This window comes from Pygocentrus nattereri, chromosome 24 (assembly GCF_015220715.1).
Source record: "Pygocentrus nattereri isolate fPygNat1 chromosome 24, fPygNat1.pri, whole genome shotgun sequence".
Lineage (NCBI taxonomy): Eukaryota > Metazoa > Chordata > Actinopteri > Characiformes > Serrasalmidae > Pygocentrus > Pygocentrus nattereri.
The window spans coordinates 20,881,888-20,907,340 of record NC_051234.1 but is presented as its reverse complement, the minus strand read 5'-3'; the positions used below and the strand labels follow the sequence as shown (position 1 = coordinate 20,907,340).

The window sequence follows — 25,453 nt, the reverse complement described above, 5'->3', positions numbered from 1 at the left end:
ATCCCATTAGCACCCATCTGGAATGCTATGGCAACGGCCTAGCAACACCTTAGCGCCCACCCGGAATACCATTGCAACCTCATAGTAACACCATGGCAACTACCTGTAATTACTATGTGAATCCAATTACATTTTCAAAGAACAATTAAGTGTTCTGCGACCACTCTGACCTTTCTAATGTTATAAACTAGCTTTGTAAAGCCAACTTAGTTAGTTCTCAATCTCTTCCTTTCAAATTAATATTGTTTTCTGAGAGATGTATCAACAACCTGGCCAATACTGATAACAAGACTTCTTTTATGTTGCAAAAAAAAAGCTGTATCATCCTTAATGTGCACTTTCTGTAATGTTTTACAATCATTTTCATTTTGTTTTACTCTTTACTCTTTGCAAAAAGTCAGATCATTGATTTCTTTAAGGCTTTTGAGTAACAGCTATGTACCAACTACTTCTTGAACCTGTCGCCATTTGTCCATCAAACTCATGTATTGACTCAGACAGTCAGGAATGATTAAATAGAACACCCACTGCAAGATGTGACTGTTGCTGTGTGAATTATGAATGATATGAGTAAGCCCACGTTTCATGCATTTGCAAGCTATGTTGTTGAAATTTGATCTCAGCCTTGCACACACACTCAGCAACGACATCTACACTCTCTCTGGACTGTTCAGTTCTGTTTTATTGTCGCACAGATACAGTAGCTTACAGAATAATCAAACGTGTTTGGGCTATCTTACAGTTCTCTGTAATAACAATATATACCAAATATATCACTGTCAACTGGATGCGAGAGACTCTTATAGATTATAGGTGGGATTGTACGGTTCTGTATGTGAGATGTTCGTATAGATCTGGAAGCAAGATGCTTTATAGATCTTTAGATTAGGACTGTACAGCTCTGAACATGAGATGCTCTCATAGACCTTTAAAGCCGGATCGTGCAGCTCTGGATAAGAGATGTTCATATAGATCTTTAGAGCTGGATCTTACAGCTCTGCATGTGAGTTGTTCTTAAGATTATTGGACTGGGATTGTTCAGCTCTTGTTGTAGAGATTTGGAGTTAGAGCTCTGGATACGAGCTGTTGTAGATGTTTGGACTTGGACTACATGTATGGGGCATAAAGTTTGTTTCAGATTTTTAGGGTTGGGATGCATCAGAACATTTAACGTGAAATTTTGAGCAATCTATTAAAAAATATAATGCGAGAGACGGTGTGTTATCACGAATAATGTGATTTGGTCATGCTTTCCGTTTTCCCTTAACTTGACTGCTGTGATGCATTGTTTATAGGGCGTCCTACAAGTACAATAAACTAGACATTTTGCAAAGAACATTAACAGACTAGAAAACAAGATCACATCAGACCTTTAGCCTCACTCCACTGGCTGCCTGTTTCCTTTAGAATTTCAGGTAGCACTTTACATGAAGTGTTTAATTTGATTAAATACTTAATACTATAATTAAATACTTATTATTCATATATGAAATACCTGCTCATTAAGCATTAGTTACTGATTAAGTCTTTAGCACGTCGTAATTGGGTACACTATTGACTGATATTAACTGATTAGTTTACAGCTTATTTATTCTTTAACTGTGTACTAACTGCTGCTTTTTAAACGGATAATAAACTGATAAATGTGTTTACTCATGTAAATAAATGACATGAGAACTAACAAGTACTTATGCGTTAATTCTGTTAATTATCTGTTAATCAATCTACTGATGTATCGTTACATTTTCCTCCACTGTCTAGTCTTATATGGAACTCCGTTCTTGGTCTTTACTGGATACTTTCCTCCACATATTCCACTGCCTCTCTGTCCTCTCAGCTGTTTTTACATTGTCACCATTAATTACTCTTTACTTAATGTTACCTAACCATTGATTACTGCTTTTCGTGTCCTTCCAAGTAAAGTGACAATCTTCAGTACTAAATATACTAATTATACTACATGACTCATGATTAAGGGCAGCCTATAAACACTTCAGTGTGACTCACAGCAGAAAGTTAAATCAACATACTAGTCAGGCCTAAAACACGGCCTTATTCAAGACGAATGTAGAGAGCTGCCTTTATGCGCATAGGCATAAACTATGTGCATATTGACTGTATCTGTCCCATTGTTATCTTATAGTGGTTGGATAGTGTAGTGGGTAACACCTCTGCCTTCTACACTGTAGACTGGGGTTCAATCCCCTGCCTGGATAAGTACCCTACATTGTACCAATGAGAGTCCTTGGGCAAGACTCATTATACTACCTTCGCCTACCTGTGTATTTGCTCAGATTGTAAGTTGCTCTGGTTAAGAGCGTCAGTAGATTAGGTCATTGATAATTAACACAAGTACTTGTTATTTATGAGGAAACTCACTTATCTGTTCATTATTGGTTTAAAAAGCAGTAGTGAGTGCACAGTCTAGGAGTAATTAAGCTTGGATGGATGACAAACTATTGTACTTAATTACTAATTGATGCATACTTAATCAGCAACTACTGCTGAATGATCAGTTAATCAATCTATAAATAATGAGTAATTACTCACTAGCATACATTTATTAATTCATTTGCGACCAAATTTCATGGAGACGTTTACTACAGGTTCTTAAATCTAATGGTTTAGCACCTTCATTTATTCTCATCAATTATACATTTAAGTGCATTCTTATGCAGCAAAGATCTGGAACACATTTCCAATAAACCTTTGTAAATCTGTCACTAATTTGAAAAACAGCTAAAACATATTTCTTTAGCATTTAACTGTTTTGCATTGTTTCGTCTGTGGTGAAGTAGAAAACTTAACTGCAGTGTAAGTTGTCACTTGGCAACCAACGTTCAGTAGAATAATGCAGTGTTGTGCAAAAATCGCGCTATTATAACAAATATCATTTGTATAAAAGACAACAGAGCGGAATCTTTGTACGTTGCCATGTGTTGGTGTCTGATATGTCCACGCTTTTTTCTTACTGAAATCAAAGGCAAGCCGTACATGGTTTATGGATACTAAAACGTCCTTGTCCTTGTCGTGTCTGTATGTATGACTGAAAAACTAACCATGCTTCACATGTCGTGCGCCCTTGTTCACTTATGACTCAGATTTATGAGCTCTTTTCATGTTTAATTTCTTTCAGTAATTATTTTCCAAAAATAGGCGCAGTAGTGAAAAGTGAAATTTCCGAACAGCACAGAGATAAATGATGAAATTATTTGATAATAATCCATTGTTGAATTGTCATCGAGTATAAAAAGGAGGGCCATTTCTTGGAGCTTAAAATCATTGTAATTATTCTCATAGTGCTTTTTCCTTCACACTGTGTGAATTACCTTGACAGCGTATTATTTTAAATGCTTTTAGTCCTCACACAGTATATCCATCATCTCCACCTGTGATACCGGCAAAACGCACACAGAGACACACGAATGTGCCTGTAAGCTGCTGGGAGGGCACCTCTTTGTTAGATGATCAGTGAGTTAGACAGACGAAAACAAGATTTGATCTTGAATAGTGGCTGATCACAGTGGACGGCGCAGCCAGTGGAATACTGATTGGGGTTAAAATTGCACCTCCAGCATGTTCAGCTGACAGTCAAGAAGCAAAAAAGAGGTCATTAGCCACAGGTGCCAAATAGCGGCAAAGAAAAAGGGCAGTGCTCATGAAGACCAACCAGGATATCCTTCTGTCACTGACAATAACATTTCATTTTTTTGTTTTATAGATATTACACTGCAGGCAGCTGTTGTTCTCAAACGCCTGCTAATCCATTTATTTTTTCTCTGTGGTATCAAGCGAGCTCTCCCATTGGTTAAGACTTCAGCAGCTGACCTGAAGGCCTTGCATATTAGATTAACTACCAACACCATTAAATGACTGTGGAATAAACCAATCATGTTTTGATTTACAATGGAACTAATTCAGTCTAAACCAATCATTCTTGGCTTTCTGGTGGTTCTACAGGGAGATTCACTTGAAAGAGGCCCTGAGTATTCTGTAATAACTCTCCCTAGGATGAAGCAACCTGAATGAAACAATGTGCAATTTGCTCCTCAGTATATGAAGCTTCAAACAAGCCAGGATGCTCCTGAGTCAAGGCGCTGAGGTAAGGACCAGACAGCCATCGCAACGTTTAACCTCCGTTTTCAATTTCCGGGTGCATACCCCCCCCGTACCCCTTCACTGGTCTGACAGAAAACGGAGACCACTTCCAGCATCGCATGTAATGCAATCGATAACACATACGTCAAGAAATGTAGTGTATTTTTTTGGTTCGGATTGTTTCATCCTAATGGGAGTTACAACCGAATATTCTTGGCCTCTTTCGAGTGAATCTCCCTGTATAAACTTAACTGGCTGGGAATATGAATTATAGTCTGACCAAATTGAAGGCTAAGAGTCACTGTTCACCACTGATGTGGATCAACCTTGAAGACGTCGGTAAAGATCCTACAATTACTCAAATCTATCAATTACAGATATGTTGACATTTGAAGTCCCAGTTAAGCAGCCTGTTCCAATATTCCACATATTTAAGAACTGCTGACTGAACTACCTACTGATGCTAATCTGTACATTGCCAGTCATCCAACAAATGACTTGACTAGAACCTACTTTGATATTAAATGGACTAAAGCTTACATTTTGCTTCTATTTTATTTCCCCCATAACAGTTATGTGCTGTTATGTACCAAAACTGTCATTCATTTTATCTGACCATTTTCCTACTTTTATTAACTCCTTAAACAGCCTGTTTTGTTATTGTATGTTTAAGACTGATATAGGTATAGGCACCACTGGTCAAATTACACATTTTGTTGATGTTGTTGTGGTTTGGTTAGTGTAGTGGTTAACACCTCTGCCTTCTACACTGTAGACTGGGGTTCAATCCCCACCTAGGCAAACACCCTACACTATACCAATAAGAGTCCTTGGGCAAGACTCCTAACACCGCCTTGGGCTACCTGTGTAAAATGATCACTCTGGATAAGAGCGTCAGCCAAATGCCTTAAATGTAAATAAATAAGTGAAGACAAGTTAATGCATCCTCTATTTTGTGCTGCAAATAGTAGTGCACTATTTCTATTTATTTGCTGAGTTTAACTTATTCCCCAGTTAAAATAAAACATAGAATGTGCCAGATGTTTTGTGTAGGCCACGTTTTGTTTATAAACTGTTTTTTTTCCCCCAGTATGTTCAGCAAATGAACAGACAAAGCAGCAAAACATGTAATTTGACCAGAGGTGCTCAAAGCTTTGCATACTGCTGCTGTCAGAACAAAGCTCCAAAATGGTAACTTTACAAGAGAAGAAAAAAACATACATTACTTTTAATACAAGGGAATGGAACCAAATTTTTTTTCAAGTCATTTTTGGCCGTTTATTTTGGTCCATCCTTCATTAAATTTACAGACATTATAAAAGCCAACATGCATTTCTAAATTATGTCAAAAACTGAAAATCGCCAAAAATGGAGATGCGAGGTTTTGTTCCTACAGCAGCAATATGGACTATATGGAAATGAGCTCTGTTCTGATTCAAAAAGCAGTCCAGACTGAAACGCTCTTTATAATGGCAGCGTGAATGGGCGGAGCAAAACTGCGGCAGGCTGAATACATGTTAATGTGTTAGATATTGCGACATCACAAAACACAAGACGATCTTTAAATTTCTAAGCACAGGGGAGCATTTGTTCACCTGTGATATGAGCCCTTTAAGCACTGTATGTAGCAGCAATTTCAATTCAAATGTAAGACTGAGCTGACGGACCTCTTATATATATATATATATTTTTTTTTTTTTGAAGAGGCCTGTCTAATCACAATGCCATACATAATTATCATTGAAAGCACAGGGAAATTAATTTTCTGCATAAAATTGGCTTAAGTGGCTTTTGAAAGAGGCAGTGTTGGCAGAATGCAGACGGGCAGTGAATGAGGGAGGAGATAATGATCGTGCTGGCTATCAGTGCACTGAGACTTCCTCAGGCAAGGTGAATCAGACAGCATATCCTTTACGTACTGCAACAGCCATATACACAAATACAGAGAGAGAGAGAGAGAGAGAGAGAGAGAAGGCTGCTCAGGCTGATTTGTTGTGAAATGTGATTAGTCTCCCCCTCTTGAGGGACTGTTTCAAATGACCTGTTAATGCTCCTCCTGTTCAGTTACACACTAATGACTGCACCACTGCCTGGGCCGATACCCCTCGAAAACACCACAGTGCAAATAATGAAGCTAATTCTTCAGTCCTAAGTAGAACTAAGTATCAGTGTGTAATACTTTTACAGAACCACTCGAAAAACTTTAATACCACAGAGTAATGAAAAATTTGGTTCCTAAAACTGTTGTAAAACACTCTGTAAATGCACACCACTGACCACCTCTCAGCATCTGAATTCTGTGCCAAGTCAGTAAAAATATCACACTGTTAAAGGTGCAGTATGTACGAGTTAGGGCCATGAATGTCACGATTGGTCCCTCCCACTCCTCCGTGTGCTTTTGTTTACCTTTTAGTCCTGTCATGTGCTTTCTTTGTTTTGATTCTTCCCTGTCCTGCCCCCTTGTTTCTTGACTCTGCCCCTGATTGTAACCACCTGTTTTCCACCTGTGTCATGTTAGCCACCATTATCCCTGTTGTATTTAAGCCCTGTGTTTTCCCTAGTCTCTCGCTGGTCTTTGTTTGAGATGTTTGTATTGTTTGCTGATTGTTCTTCTGGCCTCTGTTGTTTGTTTACCCTGCGTTTATTTTTGTCATGTCTGTTCCCTGTTCCATCTGTGTTGGCTCTATGACCCTGGACCGTCTTGACTCTGAGTATGGATTTGCCCATAATAAATCTCACTTGTCTTCGCACATGCATCCGCCTCCTCGTCACTTCACAACGTTACAGAAAGACCAGCCTGCCAAGGACGCAGCGAGAAAGCGAGACTCCGGTATGTGGTTGCTCCATTGGGACGAAACTCTGTTTCCAAGCAGCCCAAGTTAGACATGTCCCAATGCCACCAAAATGGAGGCAGCAAATCCCATGGTGCTGAAGGTACAAGAGCATCTCGTCATTCCCGTAAGAAGGCTAAGGACAATCTAATCTTGTATTGTGATGACGAGAGCTCAGGTAAGCGCCTTGGGTCCACCATTCTTGAGCAACGCTGCAGGGAGGAGCAACCTCTGACGAGGTGAGATGGATGGATCATGCAGAAAACCCCTTTTACGGCACTCGGCTCGTTCTCAAGCACCAGTGCGAGCTTCCCATAGCTAGAGTTCTGGGTTCTATTTCTGCTTGTTCCTCCAGGTTGTTGCCACAGTCTGTTCCTGGCGTTGTGGATGCCTGTTCCCATGGCCGCACCCCACGGCACGCCTGTTCTAGTGGCTACACCCCGCGGCACGCCCGCACCTCCAGACCGAGGCCGTACCTCCGGGCCTCACACCGGTCGCGCGTCTCCGAACCAGCCGCCTGTCACCACGCCTCCGCACCTGCCACATGTCGCTGCGCCTCCAGGCCTGCCTGCCTCCAAGAATGTCACTGCAGGCCCGCCTGCCTCTGAGGACGTTACTGCAGGCCCGCCTGCCTCTGAGGATGTCGCTGTAGGCCTACCTGCCTCAGAGGACGTCGCTGCAGGCCCTCTTGCCTCCGAGGACGTCGCAACTCCTTTGTTCCCACCCGTCCTGCACTTGCCTGTTTCCGTTGCTCCCAGTGGTTCTTCTGTTCCGTCTGTGTCTGTTGCTCCTCGTGGGCCTTCTGTTCCCACTGTGTCTGTTGCTCCTCGTGGGCCTCCTGTTCCGTCTGTGTCTGCTTCTGTCTCCCCTGTTTTTTCTGTTCCTTCGTTTTTGCCCTCCTCTGTTCCTGGTGTGGTTTTGTTCCCTACTGTTGTGTCTGTGCCTGTGCCCATTCCTGTTGTGGTTCCTGTTCCTGTGTCTCCTTCTGTTTCTGTCCCGGTGTCTGTTTGTGTGTCTGTTCTCTCCATATTAAACAATAAATAAAGGATTTAGAAGTCAAATTAGCAGGAGAACTAGGCTGAGTTCAGTATTTTTACCCAAGGCTTTCAAGCACAATTTCCCTGTTGTTTTATTTCCTTCCTGGTAGGTCATAGGGAGTGCGCGGTGCAGATGGATTGCTGGGTAAAAACGACAACACCATTTAGGTCGCTCCACAGTGAGTGGCAGAAAGACAGCTTGCTCTTTGCTCAGGGCAGAAGTATTTGTTTAGAGGAAAATGCCACATGGACAAGTAAATCTAATTCAGTGGAGCACGGCTCGTTTCCTCCCCTCACTGGAATTGGGAGGAATTTGTTTTTGGATTCTACGTCAATTTGCCGGTGGCCCAGTGATGTAACCTCCCACAATACTGCACTGAAAAGAATGATGCTTTGTATTTAAATATGCACATTAGTTCCATATGAGTGAAATAAATTACAGCAGCACAACTGTTGAAAAGGTGGGGTTAGACGTATGGATATGGTTTTATAACTGGTTTTACATTTCCATAAGAATTTTGCTGTCCATCACATCTCTCAGATTTCTACAGTGAATAATTATACAGAACATTGTAGTGAACAAACCATGAGTCACTTGTTTTTTTTTAATATAATTTATATATTTATGTAAAACTCTTTTTTTTGAAGGCATCCTACAAAGGAGATTTATAACTCAAGCATAAGCTATAAACTTGACTGCAAATAGCACATGTGTGTGTTTGCAAGTAAATTACACTGGCTTCTTCATTCAGGGCTGCATGCAATCAAACCTGATCACAAAATGAACATGCATATTTTACCAGTACCGTAATCCATAACTTTCATTTTTAGTTTCCTTTTTATCTGTTCAATTTGAGTTTTATTTTTTAACAGCCTGGAAAATGCCGGATGTGCAGTTAATCACATTTGTCAATTACATTAATATCAGTAAAAATAGGAAATAAGAATGACTTGCACGCAGCCATTGTTGTACTAAAATGGATGTGCTTATTTTTATGTGCAAACCGATGTAAACAAATGCTGTGACTATGCAAGGCCTTTACTACTGATACAGCAAATAATTACCGTAATAAAGTTCAAAACCTAGTGCAGAGTAGAAACACATACAGAACCTTAGTTTGCAGTAGAAACAGCAATATCATCGTTCAAACAACGTGTTTTATGAAAAGGATGACACTACAGTCACGTCACTCCATCTGAAAAAAAGCTACATTGTGTTCATTTCACATTTTCAATTATTATTATTTTTTAAATTCTTGCGATTTTAACACATATGTAAACTCCCTATGGGGGCTCATTCTACTGTTGAACACTTATTGACTCACTAGCTAAATATCTGCAGGATTTAGCACACGCCTTTTGCAAATGGTGTGTAAATAAGGTATTTATTTACAGGCACTTGTTTTGAAAGGGAAGGTTTACAAGACAGTAGTGTGTCCTGCTGTGATGTATGGTTTGGAGACTGTGGCTCTGTCTAAAAGACAGGAGGCTGAGCTGGAGGTGGCGGAGATGAAGATGCTGAGATTTTCATCGGGAGTGACAAGGATGGACAGGATTAGAAATGAGCAGATCAAAGGGACAGTGAAGGTGGAGCAGTTTGGAGATAAAGCCAGAGAGGCCAGGTTAAGATGGTTTGGACATGTGTTGAGGAGGAATAGTGGATATACTGCTCAAAGAATGTTGGAGATGGAGCTGCCGGATAGAAGGAGAAGAGGTAGACCTCAGAGAAGGTTTATGGATGTAGTGAAGGTGGACATGGAGATGGTTGGTGTAAAAGTAGAGGAGGCAGTGGATAGGGCAAGATGGAGGCAGATGATCCGCTGTGGCGACCCCTAAAGGGAGCAGCTGAAAGCAGAAGAAGAAGAAGAAGATTTACAGGTGCTTGTTTTCATGCACTGAAGATGATTCATCAGTTGCGCTCAAATCATTGCTTGTTTCATTGGCGCACAGCAGTTTCCTGAATCAGAAGCAGCATAATTCATAACAGTCATATCTGTACTCTTTTCTACACAACTCTAATGAGCAAAGGTCATTGTTCTGAGGAACAAATATACTACAGACCCCAACACACCCACAATAACATTTTATATGAGTGGTGTATATAACACATTGATCAATATCGTGCGTCACAGACATCCAAACGTTTTTCAGAGGGGTCCAGACTGGACCATATCAAAGTAACTGAGGGCCGTTCACTCTTTGCTAAAATATTATCATTCATAAATGTCACAAAATAAGAATTCCAAGCATGATTATCTCGATTGTAGTGAGCGTCTCACCGGCGATCTGTTCTGAGAATTTGGCTCTGGCCCCATAAGCTCATAATGTGATAACTAACCTGATGAGAGATTTCATCATAATGTATTACCATTCATGCACAGTTTTCTGGTGGCTGCTTTTTTGATGATGGCCAAGTCTTATTTTCCATAACTGTGGGCAGAAGGGTATCCATGCTTTATGCTAAGGTGGCCCTGGCCACCCCTTGGCTATGCAATTGAGTCAGAGACGAAAGGCTCTAAAATTTTTGCAAATTTCGTTAATACAACATGGTACATTTATGGTGCTTCTGCCCCCATCAGTTGAAGGAAAAAATTGCAAAACAGGCAATTTTGGAGGCACATTATATGTGGCTGGCGAGCCACATATAGTGAGAAGCCACGGGCCAATTAAAATCTGTCTTGAGGGCATTTGGCCCACATGCAGGACTTTAGACACCCCTGTCTTACAAGAGCACTTCATATTGTGTTTATGAAGGTTTAAGTTAATATGAATGAAGTATTAATATTTTACATGACATCAGTATGGACTCCCATATTGTATGAGATTTCTTTCAAAGTCTGTATATACTATAATATTTCCAGTGAAATGCCTCATATTTTAATGGCTTGTTTTTGATCTTTTACCTCAACTATAGAAGAAAAAAAAGTATGATTATTTTCTTTCCATATTTCCATGACATTACTGAAGTTAAATGTGCTCTAGTAGTCAACATCTATACATGATTTTGTTTTTAAGGGTTTGATATTATGGCAATAATTAATAATTGGCGAACAGGTTATGTGGTTTCTATAGTGCCTCATTCAGCACTGTCTTTCCTACATCCCAGTTTGCTTAGTAAGGGCTGGATCCTTCTGCTTATAATCCAGTTTTTTTCTGAGCAGAGTCTCAGTTACCCCATCTGTAAGAATGCTGAAATGATCTGGCAATGTCCAGACAGCAGCACCTTTGATATTTCTCACACATCTAGCTCTTCAGGCTCAGCCCACATTCGACTGGCCTTTAATTAAGGATCAGACAATAATTCCATTTTTATTTTGTTATGGTTTGTGCTCAAAAAATGCTTTTTTCTTCCCAGATGACTTTTTGTGAACAGTTTGGTATAAGATGCTTTATTGTGAGCTGTCAAGAAGATATGTAGAAATGAACATGACATATTAGTGTTAAGTTAGCACTGCCATGTACCTCTGAGGACCTACCATCACTTTATAGATTGCGATTAGCATCTGGATACATACCATTTTTATTTATGGAGAAAATAGGAAATGCTGTTTTTAAAAATTAAACATTTTGCCCAAAATATCATAAATGACTCCAGTCTGTTCTGATTCCTGACCGTCACAGGAATGAAATGTGGTGTTCTGGTTGTAGCCCACCCACCTCAAGCTTTGATGTGTTGTGTTTAGTTATGCTCTCAAGAGCGGTTGTTTGATTTACTGAAGCTTTCCTTTTGACTTTGTCGAAATAACTACCTAAAATATTGAATTACTATATTGAATTACCTCAGCATACTGATTTTCTATGTGTCTATTATTACATTTTTATGTTTCAATATGATTTTCTGTTTTCCATTTCTATTATTTCTAAATAATTTTGAGATATGAAGTCTATTTTGAGAAAGTATGTGATTATTATTTTTCAATATTTCAAATTTCAGCATTTAATAGATTTTTCTAGACACTGTGTCCAAGTGAGTTATATTGTCTGTGTGTGTGTGTGTGTGTGTGTGTGTGTGTGTGTGTGTATATAATACTGGAGTATGCATCCATACAGTAAATAATGCTTATTAAGAGTTTTTAACATTTAACTTTAGCACATTTAACTTTATACCATCAAAATCTTCACCTGGGCAATTTTTGAAACGCTGTACAAGCACATTTTGCATTATGTTTGGTTGGCAAAAACAATGAATACATGATTGTCATGAAGCATTAATTGCTTGTTGTAGGTTTCAAATTGCCACAGCAATACAGTACAAAGTGCTTACTGTCTTTGGAGGCTGTTTTTAAATTTGCAGTGTGAGAAGTGCTGGCATGTTCTAACTCTCTGAGTGGTGTTATCTGACAGTAAGTTGTTTTCAGACGTCCTCTGGGCTCTGGTGTTTGCGCACTGAAATGAGAATAATAAAAGTCATAGCTCTTTCTTAGCGCCGGCTTCTTTTGCAAGATGCATTTCCACTCGGTATTTCTGGTGGAGAGAGTGATTTGACTGGGGACAAAAACGTGAAAAGTAAACATAACCATGCTGAAAGATGACAGATACTCATTAAGACTAGCAAAAATTCCTCCAGCCTGACGGCCTATTCAGCACTCTCTGGCTCTCTCTCTCTCTCTCTCTCTCTCTCTTTCTCTCTCTCTCTCCTTCTTCCTCTTCTCCTCTCTCTTTCTCCCCCCCCCCCCTCTCTCTATCCTCTCTCAGCACCTGCCACCCCATCTCCCCTTTCTGTCTCCCTCCTACAGATCGCAAGATTACAACAGGTTAATGTAGTGGAAGATGTAGAGGCTCTTTTTTTCATGGTGAACACATATAAACAGTCTTTATCAATCATCTCGCATTGAGGCTTCTCTCTGGACCACACTATGGCTTGAGGCTGCATTAGCTTACAGCATAAGGCTTTGCTCACACTCAAAATTATACTTCTTGCAATTGATTTCATGATAAAGTAGATATGAAAAGAGCTGCACGTGTGTGTGTGTGTGTGTGTGTATGTTTATCTGTGTTTTTGAGTAGGTGAACAACACCTCCTTAGGTATGTGTCTGCATGTGTGTGTGTGTGTGGCGTGTGTGAGAGGGAGAAATTAAATTAAATTAAATGTCACTCTGTTATTATGCAGCTCTTAGTGGAGAAGCCTTGTTTGAGTCCGATTTGCACCCTCTGAACAAACAATCATAACCCGGGAAATGTTTACTCTATCACTTAACCGGGTAGATGTTGTGAGATAAGACTCCTTGAAGATTATTTTGGTGTAATGTGGTGTGTATTGAGAAGAAAATGTCTGAGTTATGACAAGTTAAACACAGAGAAAATCTTGAAATAAGCAGATTCTGATTTTGAGAAATTTACATGGGAGTGAATGGGGCAGTTTTCTGTGCCTAGTGCCAAACAAATGCTCATAACTCTAAAGCTATTTGATAAAATGATGAGATATTTTGAGGTTTCAGAAACGACAAGTTTATCTACCATTTAAATTTACCATTGAAAGTTTAAGGATTTTAAAGCAGATTCCCTACATGACGGCTGTGTCTGTGAGACTGAGTGGCCTGCTGTGACATCATCAATGTCAGTTAAAATTTGAAGTTCTGAACTTTCCGCCATTCATTCTTATGGGAGGTTTTTAATTTTTAAACTTAATTTTATTAAGGACTGCAAATCCGATCGGCTCCAAAAATACATAGCACAGGTCACAGTGCCGAGATCTTCGAAACGCAGTTTGAACGGAATCTGTACCTTAAGCAGTTCGGGCTGTATTAATCACAGAAAAGTGTGGAAGAAGAATAAGAAGTATGAGAGATCACAATAGAGCGCTTTTTCAAGCTCTCTAATAAAGGTCTATAAGGGCATCTGCCCACAAACATCCAATCAACAACCCATATCAATGCATTACTGGTGGTTACTGTCCATTAACTTTTCTCAGTCAAGTTCTCAAATTCTCTTTTTCTGCCTTCCTTTGCTGTCATTTCACATTAGGAGGGAACAAATTTCTAATGTCACTTCAAATTTGTCTCTTGGCTGTGTTTGAGGCTTCTCTTATTGTCCCATTTGAGAATGTAGACTGTCAAAGGAATTTTCTGACAAGAAAATATAAAAAATATACTGTACATTTTAAATGTTGAGTGTTTTGTATATGCAGTACAGATATAAGTCCAGAGTGTGAAAATTCTAGATGGAACAAAAAGTTCAGGAGGAATTTGTTTAGTCCAATCATTTACAATGTTGTTTCACCACATAGCACTTTATGTCCAAAAAGTTCAGAGAATTTCAATCTTTCTGTCATTTAATCTTTGCTTCCTACTGGAAGTAACTGGTTTGCTCTGCTAATGTGAACGTATGGATAGTCTTGTCTGCCATACATTATGTCATAATGAGAACATTGTAACAAGCGCCATCATTCAGCATCACTATGGCAGCAGCACCCAACAGACATTGAAGCCAGTAAACGGTGGAAAGGCAACACATCTGACCCTTTTCTCCTTCGTCTCGCTCTAATAATGAAGTTGACGGCTGTATGAGTAAATCTTCGCAGCGAAGTTCGTTCTGCTTGTTAGTTTGCTGATGATGCACGTGATGCACGTGATTTATTCACGTGATATTACTGAGTAGGACGTGTGCATGAGGATCATTTCAGAACACTGGTTTGTTCATGTTAATGACAGGTTTGAGTCAATGACCTACACAAGTGTGAACCATCATGTCAAAGACATTGGATTTGAGCAATGAGGCTTGTGATGTGAACGTAGCTCAAACGCGTCGGAACCTAAGATGTATTTAGGGTGACTGCAAAATTTCCACATCAAAATTCAACAGCCCATTGAAAGTTCAAAGTAGAGGCCTATGGTGCTGGACACTGGACAACAAACCTGCTGCTAGTCCATGGATGTTGACTTAAGGTAGCATGACTGAAAAGACCAGCTGCATTGTTTTCATTGAAATCAGTGGCAAGAGGTGCATTTTTGACGGATACCCATATTCCCGTGTGAACATGGTCCAACTTATTTTATCTGCATTCCAACCTGATTGATTTGTTGAAAACACAAAGCCTACATCAAATTATAGCATTCATCATGTGCATGGGTTACGTGTTCTGAATATAGTATCACACATATTTACTTATATTGTTTTGAAATGGAAATTCACTGTGATGTTTATGCCAAAAGCTCTGTATTATGTTGCTTTAATAATTTGTGTGTCATTCTCTCTATTCATGTTTCAGAAAAATGTGACGAGGCGCTCGCCACATCGCTTCCCCATAGTGCATTCACCAGCTCATCGGTCTTCACCAGTGGCTATGCTCCTGGATATGCCAAACTGAACAGGAGAGGAGGTAAGAGCTGTTCAGCATGTTATTCCTTATCCATCAACGTTGTACAAAAAGAGAGCAGACTGGAGTATCTGGACCAACACGCACATTACTCTGCATCTGATTTGAGAAAGTGTTGGACGACACTGACGCCCGTGTTGATTTAAGGGCAGTTGATAAACAAACATTCATACTGTGATTCATTATTTACACGTAATTTGCAAGAGACACGCCCCAATTTACCATCATATGTTGTCACTGTCTAAAGAAAAAGAAGTATCTTCAAAATTGTAGTTCTTTACAATTGAACTTCTATTTGTCCACTCATCATGAAATTTCCACACAGTTTAAAGGATAGCTGCTTAGCTCAAATTCTGCAGAGAAGAATTAGAAGTGGGGGGGGGGGGGGGGGGGGGGGGGTGTTGGGGGCAGTGACGTTCACCTTAAAGTAATGAAACTATGCTGGCTTCAGACACCTCTACCCTTTGTTTAATCCCATGAAGTTGTATTACACTTGTTTATAACCTAAGAAAAGCCCCATTAGTTTGCATTGAGGTCCTTGTAGTTTATGAATAATAAGCCTTAGATTGTAAGAAGCCTGACATTTTAAGGGGATAACCTGACAATTGCTCAGAAATGGAACAGGCACGGTTAGTCAAGTTCACAGATATCCAAAGTCTTTATTTGTTAAAGTGTTTGTTGGAGCTAATATACCACTATATATAAAACCACATAGACAGGCTAACAAAACTAGCATGGTTGCAGTTTGCTTTCCAGATCATTGGTGTGATTTTCTTTTCAAACTCATTTTGTTGAGCGCAGTGTGTGGTAGGCATGGTCATCAGGAGGAAATCAACCAGAGAGGGTGCTGCAGGTGCTGAACTGACCACAATAGTGATGTTATTTAGACAGTTTGAAAAGAAGCGTTCGCATTTCAATGTCATTTATTATTACGGAGCAATTTATTTCAGATTTTTAGGAAAAAAAAAACAGGTTTGTGCAATTACTCTTTCATTTGTGTGTGAGCTGTGGACAGAAAATCATTTAGCAGGACCACAAACCAGTGGTTATGGATAATCTGTCTGTTCATGGAATACTCTTTCAATACACTCTTCCAGGTGTGGCACTGAGATCATGTAGGAATGATAAATATGCCCTGATTGCCTGATCTTCAAAAGTTTGTATTTTTACTATGCTATTAAATGACCAATATTATGAGCTAATAAAACTTGCAGATAAATTACATTGGGAAAACATTCAAACTGCATCAGCTACTATTTTAGTTGCATACTGTGCCATGACCTGTCCAGGGTATATCCTGCCTTCCACCCAATGACTGCTGCAATAGGCTCCAGCTCCCCCCGCGATCCAGAAGGATAAGTGGCTTGGAAATGTATGTGTGTGTGTGTGTGTGTGTGTGTGTGTGTGTGTGTGTGTGTGTGTGTACAGTGATGCCATTATGTGCAGTTATTTCTATTAGCATTGCATTTTATGTTCTTGTTGCAGTTAGTTATGCATAGGATCGTCCACATTGACAGAGTAAATTGTTCTTATTGAAGGATGAAATTGCTTAATAACAAAACTGGCAGTGAATTTTGCACACACTCATTTTATGATCAGATTGAACGCACAAGGGCCACTGTTTTGGCCAAACAGAGATAGGAAAAAAAACAAGCAAAAAGTTGTTGGGAACATCTTAATGCAGTGGTGTACTCATGACTGCTGAACTTCTGAAACTCCAACAAACTTCACTCATTACCTACGTAATGCTTACCTAGACAGACTGACCACGGTCATTGTGCAGATGACGGAGATTCATTGAATAGTGCTGAGCAAGTCTAGTCAGTAATCCCACATTTGACTGAGACAAATCTTTGCAGTCGATGTAACTGTAATTCATTTTCTGCATTAAGGTATGTTAGTTTTTTGCCATGTTTATTATTTTTGTTTCACTCCCCTGAGCTTTTCATTGCACCGGTGATTTAATTAAACTAAGTCTTTGGCTCCTCATTCAACGCCTCTGTGGTTCAGGTTTGCCATTTGCAACTGGCTCTGATTAATTTTTGCGATAGAAATTAGGCTCGGGAGACAATACACAATGTCAACTAACACGTCGCTCATGCGTTCTGTGAAGATAGATATACTGTGGAGGGAAGAGTGGTTTTGCAAATGAGAGTTTTATGTATGAGACTCCACGGAGGCTTTGGGACCTTTTTAAAGCATGTAAACAACATCCAGCAGCATAATAAAGTCATTGTGCCGTTATGTGCACAATAAACCCAACTATTAATTGCTACAATAAGCATTTCTCAGAATGTACATGCTGAGAAGACTTTATAATTAAGTGTAGTACATGTGTACACATTAAGCTTAGCATAATTATGGGACATGCTTGACCTGGGTTGCGCTTAGGCCTCATTTAGGTGGCCCAAACTGACAAACTCCTTAACAGCAGACAAGTAGAGCATGGCCTGGTGAGTAGAATTAATTTTCAGCAGGGCTGTTTCTTGCTACATCTTGACATAATAAATCACTTAGAGGCTCTGAGCCGCAAGAGGGTGTCATGTAGTATGTAATATTTATTCCTTTCATTTTATTAATTCATTATTTATTTTATTTTTATATGCTGTTTAGTTCATTTGGCATGTGAAGCACTGTAAGAGCACGATCACAAGCATAGAGAAGCATAGAGTTGCTTATTACTATAATAACAAGAAGCCAAAGATGCCATGTAGTTATTTGATTAGTTATTTGTAGACTATGGTTGCCAAGCAACATACTATTCAGATATCATTTCATAAACAGCTGAACTGTTTTTAATAACTTGGTGCATCAATATAGCACACAATTTATATGTGTAGTCTTATACTATATTTAATACTGTATATATATATTACTGTATGCCCAATATTTTACAACAGCTTCAGACGCGACTCGTCCAGTCAGATCTCAGAACCAGAATTTTAGAATTATTAGCAATTATCTTAGCCTTTTATTAAACTTCAAAATATAATGACATTTCACTCTTTTTAGCATACAAAATATATTAAATATACAATATAAAGTGATGGGGCTCAAGTACAATATTGCTTGAAAGGGCTATTTTTCTAAATTTCTGCATAATTCAATGGTTATGCTGCAAACAAAATCATTCAGAATGGTTTGATGTGAAATGCTCGGTTCTAGAGAAGCTTTATGAGTATTGCTCTCAGTAGTGCTGATAGGAACCAGACGTCTGAAGCTCTGATATCTCCCTCACAAAAAGTCCTTACATGAAATGGTTTTGATTGCACTGTCTGATATCTGAGACAATGTTTTATGATATTTTGAGAAAGTTTTGGCATAAAGCATACCTTTTAAAATATCCATTAAAATGAAGAGGTACATACAGAGCTTTGTAAGGCAAAGAAAACTTTTTCTTTCATATTTACTGCTATTTTACTACCATTAACATTACATGTATAAACTCATTTTAAAGACATTGTAGACAAAATGGCTATAATTATGTTGCTGACATAAAGACCCCTGGTTCCCATCACTACCACTGTAAGGTTTCTCTACAGTGAAGCATTTGACATCAATTAACTCTGAATGACACATTCTCATTGACAAATTTATGCAGAGACTTCTTCTTTAAGGGTCATAACACATTTCCAAGGTGTTAAAACATTCCAGTAACGAATAATATTAACTGACATAAGTTTATATTTTATTTTATTGTAGCACCGGTTGCAGAGCTACACAGAATTCTAGGTAACTCTTTACACATTGGTAATAAGTGGGTAATGTTATGGTAGTTTTGTGGTAATGAATTGTATTTATCCATAAATTAAATGTCAATTTCATAGTTGTTATGAAATAATAAAACAGTAATTGTAGCGGCAACAAGTTCGGAATAAAATGGTAAAATCATGGTAACAAGTTGTACTTACCAAAATATTACTTGCGTACTTTCCAGTTTATAATGAATAATAAATTGGTGTTTGTAGTGATAACAAATTTGTAAATAAGCTGGTAAAATAAAGGTAGCAAGTTGTATTTACCTAAAAATGACATGCACATTTGTTAATCATTAATAAATAAGAAGTTAGTCATTGTAGTGGTGGTCAGTAATAAAACAGTAAAATAATGGTAACAAGTTGAACTTACCTAACTGTTATTAAATAATATTATTTGTTTTTATTAGTCCAAAAACAAAGCAGTTGTTTTGCTGAAATTACATTACATTTACGGCATTTGGCTGATGCTCTTATCCAGAGCGACTTACAATTTGATCATTTTTACATAGGTAGACCAAGGCGGTGTTAGGAGTCTTGCCCAAGGACTCTTATTGGTATAGTATAGGGTGTTTGCCCAGGTGGGGATTGAACCCCAGTCTACAAGGCAGAGGTGTTAACCACTACACTATCCAACCAATTATGTGGGTTTAGTGCTGTAAAATACTAATTCACTTGTTTCTACTTTGTTTCTTAGCTGTTATGTCTTTAAGTGGTCAGGGCAGGATGATGTTACAAGCTGGAATTACAGTAAAACTAAATGGTATCAGAGCTGTAAAATACAAACTTGCTTCTTTCCATCTTTTTTCCCCCACTTACTACATCTCACATCATGTAATACCATCAGCTCTGCAAAACAGTCTGGGTAAGTGCACTGAAACAGTGACTAAATTACTGCAGTAGATCTCACGGTTGTTCAACTACTTTACAAGTGTACTTACACAGGAATAGATGAGGTAAATGTACTGAGATCACACAGAATCAGGGCTGGAAAATGCAACATCATATGTTCCCTTTGTGTTTCCTTTTAACAGAACACTGTTCCTCTGTTATAAAGCACAGATCTGACAAATATCATAGGAGCCAAAGTTGCTCACTAGTGGACTAAATGGTTAAATTCAACCGTGCCCAGTAATTTTTGACCTAGCATTAGCAATTGTCGCTACAATTACCATTTTGTTATTTCATAACAACCATGAAATTGACATTTAATTTATGGATAAATACAACTGATTACCACAATACTACCATAACATTACCCACGTATTACTGATCTGTAAAGTGTTACTGAATTCTTTATGGTTTTGAATTCTGCTAATTCATATGTATATGTGCGTGCATGCATGTGACATGTTTCTTTTTGATTCTATGTATATATTTGTTAGCGGTTTAAGATTTTATGGAGCTTGTCAGTTTAGCTATGCGTACAGATAAATAATCACACATATATAAATGCAATTGATATGTGTAACGCGGAGCGAGGAGGCGGACGCATACGCTGAGATAAGCGAGATTTATTAAGGGCAAATCCAGGGTCGTGGTCAAAACGGTCCAGGGTCAAAGAGCCAATACGGACAGATCGGGGTTCAGACATGACAAACTATAAACAGATTCAAACAGGGCAAGGACATACAACAAAGACCGATACATTCATACAAAGACCTGCGAACACAAGAGGCAAACGCAGGGCTTAAGTACACAGGGATAACGAGGGACAGGTGCAAACAATCAGGGGCGGAGTTACAAAACCAAAACAAACGCACATGGACAAACCAAAACAAAAAGGCACATGGAGTGGGAGGAGCCTATCATGACAATATGTTGTTATTTTAACCAAATGCAACAAGCTGATGGTGTTGATTGTGTTCATCCTGTATTATCAGAGGTATTTTTGAGAGGCCTCATATTGGGTTCCCAAGTGGCACAGCCTCTGAAGATTTCTCCCCTCCTTTATTACTGCTGCTTATTGATTAAACTGGGAGTTACAGATGTTCTAATGAAAGAAAACCTCTAGAAACCCACAGTTGCACAGTGTACAGTACAGTATGTGTGCACTTAAGTGTCAGCTGCTTACATCTCAGTGCATCACAGGTGAATGTATAGCCTGCTTTCGTATTTGACCTTCCTTTAGTGCGGGCCAGCGAGCTTTGAGCAAATAATCAATGGGACATGCCCCCAGGCACAACGGCTCTGTCACACTGCTGCACTGGAGGTCTGCAGGGCCCGAGTGTGTGTTCATCAACCTTTCACATGGCCATATGGAGACCCTGTGTGTTATCGAGATGTGATGACTTTCACCACTGTGGAAGGAAAGGAAAAATAATATTTAACCCCACAATGATGACATTCAACTGTGATTCTTGCAGGAATGTATTGTGTAATGTTGGACCAAGTCTAAAACAAGGTTCAGACCGACTCATAACATGACTCAGACTCTAGACCAAGGGTCCAACAGCCAATCATAGATTTACAGTTTATTATTGTTAGCTCTCATTTTTTTCCCTGCAGCTAAATATTAACGACTGACTTGTAGATTTCCTTCGCAAACCAGACACTATGGGTAACCTGACATAATGTCTATAAAGTAACTAAAGCTGATGTTACAAAGCAAAAACTGAGGAAGAGGAACCTTCCATTGAAACACTTACACAGCACAAATACTACACACGTGTTGACATATATATTATTTTTTGTTTCCTGGGCAATGAATTTGAAAGATATTGGTTTAAAGTTAATTTTAGTCCAACTCAATGTACCTAAATGGTTGAAACACATAAAAACATAGGCAGGACTGAATTTTAACTTACATTTACGGCATTTTGGCTGACGCTCTTATCCAGAGCGACGTACAATTTGATCATTTTACACAGGTAGGCGAAGGTGGTGTTAGGAGTCTTGCCCAAGGACTCTTATTGGTATAGTGTTTACCCTGGTGGGGATTGAACCCCAGTCTACAGCGTAGAAGGCAGAGGTGCTACCCACTACACTAACCAACTTGTGCCCAATGGCAGATCTAGACATTTTAGTAGGACTGGCAGAGGGAGGGAGTTTCGGCAGTGTGGCAGTGTGAATGTGGGTGGGTGGGATTTGTGAAGTTGGAGAAAGACTGGGGGTTCAAGCCATGGTGATGCCATAGCTGTCCTGAACTGGGAGCCTAGTTGAATGAAAATTTAAATATTGTTTATGTAATTGAACAGTAAATTGAATGATCTGAGATTTGTACTATAATAATCAAATTAGAAAATGTATAATAACTTTTCTTTCAATTAGTCGTTGTCACTTAATCTAGGCAAGCTGGTTGAACATTTTTATTTTAGTGAGTAGAACAAACTCAAAAAGAAAAGCAATAAGAGAGTGTGGGACGGAGTAACCCAAGAGTCAGCGTGAAGTAGTTGATTTCTGTTTATTAGCGCTTCACTTGTTTTCATACACGTTCACATGGTATGTAGGTCAAATGTAAGTTTAGATGCACTTCACACATTTTAGTTTTTTTAGCTATGAATGTGTTTATTGTCTCTGCAGTTAAGTCAGTTTGATTTGAACAAAACTACTTAAATTACTGCTAACTCAGTTATTTTTTCTCCAAGCTGTTATTAGAACTGAAGACTCTTTTTTGGAAAGTGTTTTGTTTTTCCATTTCAGTTTGTGGTCAGTTCAGTTATGTTGATGTCAAAAAAATAAAAATAAAAATAATAATGTAGTTACACGAACTTGAAAACTCACGTTTCTGCAGCAGTGTCGTTTGTGTATATACTTATACACTCTGAAAAAAGATGGCTATTCAAAGGTTCTTTAATAAAGAAAGTGGTTCTATATAGAACCATGAGCAATCAAAGAACCATCTGTGTGCTTGAAGAGTTCTTTGCTTGATGAAATGCTTCTTCTGATTGATGGAGGATGGGTATATGGTCCTATATAGCACCAAAAATGGTTCTGCTGTTGTAATGATGTCAAGCTTGTAACAAAAGAAGAACCCTTTTTGGTGCTGTATAGAACCATTATTAGAAAGGCTGTGTATAGAACCATCAGCAGCACATTCTCCATCAATGAACTCTTTAAGGAAATGGTTCTTTGTGTGTTCATGGCTCTGTATAGAACCATTGCCTTTGCTAAAGGACCCTTAATGAACCATCTTTTTAAAGAGTGTACTTGGTTTGTTAAACTTGCATTTGAGTGCATTTAACTCCATGCATAATTTCAGACAACTTAAAAACAGTTTCAAAACTCAAACTTTTAGAGGTAATTTGTTGCCTCGAATGAATAAATGAGTACTAAAAATGTGAGTTAGAAGAACTTTTAACTAGAATAAAAAGTGTGAGCTGAGTGAACTTTAGTGTTTCATTAATTCAGAAGATGCAAGTTGACTTTTAATTTGAAGTTAAGCTGACTATTCCTTTTTATAGTTAGTTAAGCCTGCCTTTGTGGATTCATTCATGAAATATTAGATTCAGTGCGCTTCAATTACGAAATGAATGGAATTAGGAATTTAGACTAATAATAATAATAATAATAATAATAATAATAATAATAATAATAATAATAATGTTACATTTATACAGCGCCTTCTACAAACCCAAAAAAGAAAAATGTGTATTACAGAGAAAAGTCTTTGTCAGACTTAAAAGAGGAAAAAGAAGAGCAGTACCTGAGGGACTGAGCAAGAGAATTCCAGAGTTTGGGGGCCATGGCACTGAAGGACCTCCCTCCCAAAGTGGAAAGTCTGGTGCGTGGAACAGCAAGTACGTTATTGCAGGAAGACCTGAGAGAGCGAGAGGGAGTATAAGAGGTCAGCAGTTCTCTGAGGTAGGGGGAGCAAGGTTACGCAAAGCTTTGAAAGTGAGTAGTAAAATTAATCCTCATAGAAAGCGGTTTTGAATGTTTTGCCAACACTTCACTCACAGTAATTTCACTTGTGTTCAGCAGGAAAGCCGATGCTGTCATAGTAAGAGTTCTGTATAATTCTACTGTTCAATGTAAAGGTTACATGATTTAATTGAACACCAAAATATCTATTATACACTGTGAATTTATACTATTACTACTACTAATACTACAAATAATAATAATTGATAATATTGTTTTATTATTAATAGAAGTAGCGGAAGTAGTGGTTTGTGGTGACAGAAGAAATTCCAATAAACATTGATTAAGATACTCTTAAATGAGCACGTGCATTCTGCAGTTAAGATTCATAGAAAGTCATACGTTTATTAACAGAAAAAGCCTGCGGTTTAAAGGGATAATTATCAAACGTGTCAAATTTAATACTGTATTTGTCACAGCCCCTCAGATATGATGCATTTTTGTCTGCATCTTTAGTCCTCCTAGGCCGCTGTGGCCTTATAATGGTTAGAGAAGTATGAAATCTGATGAGAAGCTGCTGTCACTGGTCTGGATCACAAATCAGGCTTTGGATTCTCATTATCACTTGGAAAGTGGTGGGCTGCTGCATATGCTAATAACGTCTTATCTGCAGAGGAGCGAAGTTATATTTGTCACATGTGTCACTCTGACCCAGATGTTAATAATCCCGCAAGAACAAGAAGAAATAATAACTATATTGATCTGCAGCAATTTCTTATTAAAACATTAGAGACTGTGGACCTCTGGACTTTGACCTGGCGATAATAACATATGAAATTTTCATTAGCAGTGGAGCTTTTTGTTTTGGGTAGGCTATGCATACACTGGTTACACTGGATGTACTGGAGCAAAACCTTCAGCAGTCCTGAGAGCATGTCAAAAAAAAAAGTCTCATAGCCAATTAGTATCAGCTGTCATGTTGGCCATCACCTCAAGCAATTAATTTTGGATTTGATCTGACCAGAGGGTCAGAAAAGAGGTGCTGATGGTAGCCTGTTAGCACCTGTCAACAGGGTCTCTCTCTCTCTCTCTCTTATCCTGGCTTAAAGAGGCTATATCAAGAAAAACATTTGCCCCATCTTTGTTGAAATAGAGCTTGTAGTATGCAATCATTAAAGTTACGAAACACAACATGTCATGCACCGACTTCAAAAACGGCCTGTGTTTGAATTTTTATGTCAAAAAAACAACACATTTACATACATAGAAGTTATAAGGAGTGTTTCAGCCTGAACTGTTTTCTGACTGAGGCACAGTACGTGGCAGCCAATCAGAAAAGAGCTCATTTACTAGCAGTAACAAAAAAAAACCCAGTTGATTCTAAACCATAAAGAAAAGATTTTAAATGAAATATATGATAAAAGTTTTTGGTACATAAATGGGTGGGTGGGCTTCAGAAACAAATAAGAACAATACAGAATATGGTCCTCTTAAGGAATATTAACCAGTGTTTATTACAGATATATTAAAAATATATACATTCCATACAGTGTTCAGGACTTTGTGGCTATGAAGAACCACTGCAGCCAAATAAAAGCCTTTCCTGTTCTGTC

General features: G+C 38.6%; 1 protein-coding gene across 1 annotated transcript in view; it reads left to right on the top strand.

Moving 5' to 3' along the window:
• Positions 1 to 25,453, top strand: part of cntnap2a (contactin associated protein 2a) — a 655,370-nt gene that overhangs the window by 222,286 nt on the left and 407,631 nt on the right. Inside the window, exon 2 of the mRNA XM_017717995.2 lies at positions 15,175 to 15,285. Within this exon, the coding sequence (XP_017573484.2) occupies positions 15,175 to 15,285 (111 nt within the window). The remainder of the gene's footprint in view (positions 1 to 15,174; positions 15,286 to 25,453) is intronic.